We start from the raw sequence: 3,852 nt of genomic DNA, 5'->3' as shown, positions 1-3,852 counted from the left end.
TATAAGTCTAAAAACTATTATGCACATTTATTTTTGCGAACATTTTATTTAGGTAAACATGTTTAGGAATGAAATACGTTTCTTCCCATTTCTTTAATTTTATCTCTTGATGTAACTAAACTGAATGCTGTAGCAAGACTGAATCCAATCAAGCCCCCAATGCCACACCTCCTAAGACCACCTGAAAAATTGAATATAAATTTACATTTAATAGTTATGAAATAATAAATAATAAAATATAAGTAAATATGTTTTTTTTATACAAAGATACATAAGTAGGTTAAAGATTAATAGAAAATTAATTATGACCCACTAAATAGTAAATTAAATTTATAGCTGATTTATAATCATAAGTTATGGATATATGAATTCACTTAATAAAAATAATTTTGCATTTAATTTTTTAAATACTTAATTCATATGAAACAGTAACAGTTGAAAATTATTAGGATTACATATATATTTTAGTTAAAGAATATACAAATTATCATTTTTTATTTCTAATTCAAGTAATTTAATTTCTAAAAAGAAAATGTTTTAAATTAATCTTCTTACTTATAAACAGTGGTGTATAGGTAAATAAATTTATGAGTATACGCACCAAAAAATAATTGAATAGGTTAAATTGAATCGCTTTGCTCAAAATACCTTGATGTTTATAATAATATTTAATAAACTTTATTTTTTATTATATTTACTCTTCACATATACATGTATCAATGTGAATAACTTTTAACTGGCATACTTTTAAAATTTAATTTTGATCATTTATTTTTTATTTTTTTATTTACTTTATCTAACAAATATTTGCATAGTTGTTAACTTTTTTTAAGTTCAATCAAAATTGCAATTTTAGTGATAAACAGGATGTAAACAAGTAGATTTAGTTTGAAAGTAACTACTATTCTGAAAGTACAAAATTCAGTGAGATATCTGCTATGGACACATATATTATAAAATTTCATAATATTGATGCTAATATTTAATATTTTTACTGAAGTACTAAACAATATACATGTTCGGCAGTTTCCGAATTCAAAACTTCATCTGAGGTCAAGACTATTTTTGGACAGTGTATAGTGTACATAATAAGATAATATTGGTATATTATTATTATTTATTTTATACTGTGATATTAATTATGACTAGGAGTTTGTGCATACCCATAGTATATGAATTTTTAGTTGGCGTATACCCATAATGGACAAATTTTCTTAAAGGTATACCCATAAATCCAAAAATAAAGATCCGGGTACACGTCATTATCCACATATTATACTCTCCAATATACCACTGCCTCTAAAGATTCACTAATAAACTTGTATGAAATAACTTGACTGATTTATTAGAAAATAAATTGTTTTTTTTATTGAAATGTTTTGTTAAAATTTCTCAAATGAAAAAAATTATAACTTAATATTTATTTAACCACTAACTTGTAGCTTTGTATAAAAGTCCAGTGCTTGTTCCTGCTACAATAGTATTAAGCTCGTCTTCACATCCCCGGGTCTTTTCTAATATGATACCAAAGATACTATAGTATACAGATAATGTTCCAAACGTATTAGACAAACGTGCTCCATTTTTAAAAACACTATTTAAGATCCTGAAAATTTATATTACAATATTACTTCTTAAGGTTAATCAATAAAACACTATAAAGCATAACACTAATAAATATTACTGTGTTCTATTATATGTGCTGGTTTGATTTTCCATTGATGTCATTTTTATACCACTGTATATTCCACGTATACCACCAATTGTAGCACCAATTAAACATGATGTACCAATTTCTGTAAATGACAATTCAAAACGCCCACGTTGCTTGGAACCAGCTCCTTCCAAAAATATATATTCTGGCTGAGATGACTGAGGTAAAAGTTGAGGGTCATAATTTAAATATGGAGACGGAACTGATGGAAAACTGTTTAACATTCCTCTATTGGCTAATTAAAAAATAATAGAAAAAAGTGTAATTAATAATTTAATTATTATTAGAGAAAGGACTTTCATGCATTTGCATATTTTTTCTGGTTTACTTTTTCATATGCAGAGTAAGTACACAAAACATTTCACAACGTTTGTGACCAAAATCTCAAAAATTTTAGTGCATATTTTTGCATATTTTGACATTATTGGGTTATTGGATATATTTTTTTTATTATAAAAGCATATTTTTAGTTTGTAGTGCATAATTGAATGTTTTTCAAAAATCATGTTTTCAGTGAATATTTTTCATGATTAAGAACAAAAATTATTATATTTAACTGTTTCTATATTCTCACTAAGACGAAAGAAGCTCATTTTATCATAGTTGCAAATTTTTAGATTAGATTATAATAAAGTGATATCAAATTCAGTTAAAACTTATAGAAAGATAATATAAAGTTATTAAAATTAAATATTTAAAGAAAAAATATAATTTTTAGAATTGTAAATTAATTTTTTTTGAGGACATAATATTTAACTGCATACTTTAAATTTTTTGATGCATAAGTGCATATTTTTAAATGCATTTTTGATGATTTTTTAGTGCATGAAAGTCTTTGCTCTAATTATTATTATTATAGAAAATATGAAAAAGATATATTTAAGTAGGTAGTAAAGTTTTAGTTATAATCGAAAATTATTATAAATAAATATGTGACCTTTTTATTTTTAAAAGCACGCTATATATTTACTTGTTGATTTTATATTATATATAACTTAGCAAATGTACATTTGTAAAACCAACATTAAATTCTTGGTAGATATTAGAGATAATTTATATTATTGATAAGAATGTTTTTATTCGTCTGATATTAAATCAGTTTAAATATTGAACTACAGATTGTTATAGACATTAAAGTAATCCTACAAAATATAGTACCTAATTTTGTTGAGCAAAAACACCGAAAACTGATAGTCAAATATAATATACATTACAAAACTATAAAACATAACACATAAGTAAAAAAAACACATGTATAGATATATATATTTTAGTCAACCTAAATAATCTTATACAAAGTACTAATTATTGATGGAAGTAGTTTTATAGAGGAAAAAATCATAGGTAGATTAGAAAAAAATTAGTTTTATGATGTATTGAAAATAAAATTAAACAAAATACCTTTATCGTCGCCCTCTAAACTGAACATCTTCGTTTCTGAAGGTGGTAAATGTAACTGTTCGTAAATATCTGATTCTTTAATAATAAAGGTTAGGTTGACGAGGTCGTCTTTTTTCTGCAGCCGTAGAACTGTATAACGAAAAATATACTATAGAAGTTAACAATTTAATATGATAAGACAGGAACGGATAAGTGATTATGTTGGTCTATGTGTTAAACGCAAAAAGTTGTGAGCATTAATCACGCATCAAGGTCTATAAATTAAACTTTTTGTTCATCAATGGTAAAACATACAGCAATGTAAACTGAATGTATCTACAAGCCAACTTATAGAAAACTAATTAAAACCTTAATAAATTGTACGAATGTATCACAGCTAAATTAATTAATATTAAATAATAAGAAATTGAGAGTTAACTCACTTGGATAAATTCAAGGCTAACTGAATGATGATGAAAAATGAAAATCGAATCTGTATTTTTTGGTTATGTTTTATCAATACAAATTAAAATACGGAAAACTGTAGATAACGTATGGTTTTTTACAGTACTGCAAAATAGGCAACATCGACTAATGCCTGGCTGTATGACGTATTGTCGTGCGTGATAAAGGCTTGTTTGGAGGTCATAGCTTATCATTAATTCCTCCATAGGTTATGATATTGCTAAAGAAACAGAATAAATTAAATAATTTCACAATAGGTATAACTCGAACTTCGAAGCATGTCTCTTTTTCAA

At 24.9% G+C, this 3,852-nt stretch overlaps 1 protein-coding gene across 2 annotated transcripts; it reads right to left on the bottom strand.

Annotated features, from left to right (window-relative positions):
* On the bottom strand, positions 1-3,649 carry LOC112591590 (mitochondrial import inner membrane translocase subunit Tim23-like). 2 transcript variants are annotated; one of them, XM_025335432.1, is made up of 5 exons: positions 3,538-3,649; positions 3,116-3,244; positions 1,685-1,949; positions 1,437-1,606; positions 1-181 (listed from the first exon to the last, which is right to left on the bottom strand). In XM_025335432.1, exons 2-5 carry the CDS (start codon positions 3,141-3,143, stop codon positions 63-65), a joined length of 582 nt encoding a protein of 193 aa, XP_025191217.1. In that variant the 5' UTR covers positions 3,144-3,244; positions 3,538-3,649; the 3' UTR covers positions 1-62. The 2 variants fall into 2 exon arrangements, with proteins under 2 accessions (XP_025191217.1, XP_025191218.1); XM_025335433.1 differs by lacking the exon at positions 3,538-3,649 and having other exon boundaries at positions 3,116-3,516.
* Between the last annotated feature and the right edge of the window lie 203 nt (positions 3,650-3,852).

This window comes from Melanaphis sacchari, unplaced genomic scaffold, assembly GCF_002803265.2.
Source record: "Melanaphis sacchari strain LSU unplaced genomic scaffold, SCAv2.0 Contig13_pilon_pilon, whole genome shotgun sequence".
In the NCBI taxonomy this organism is placed as follows: Eukaryota; Metazoa; Arthropoda; class Insecta; order Hemiptera; family Aphididae; genus Melanaphis; species Melanaphis sacchari.
Note: the sequence above shows the minus strand (reverse complement) of the source record. Positions and strands in the feature narration are given on the sequence as shown.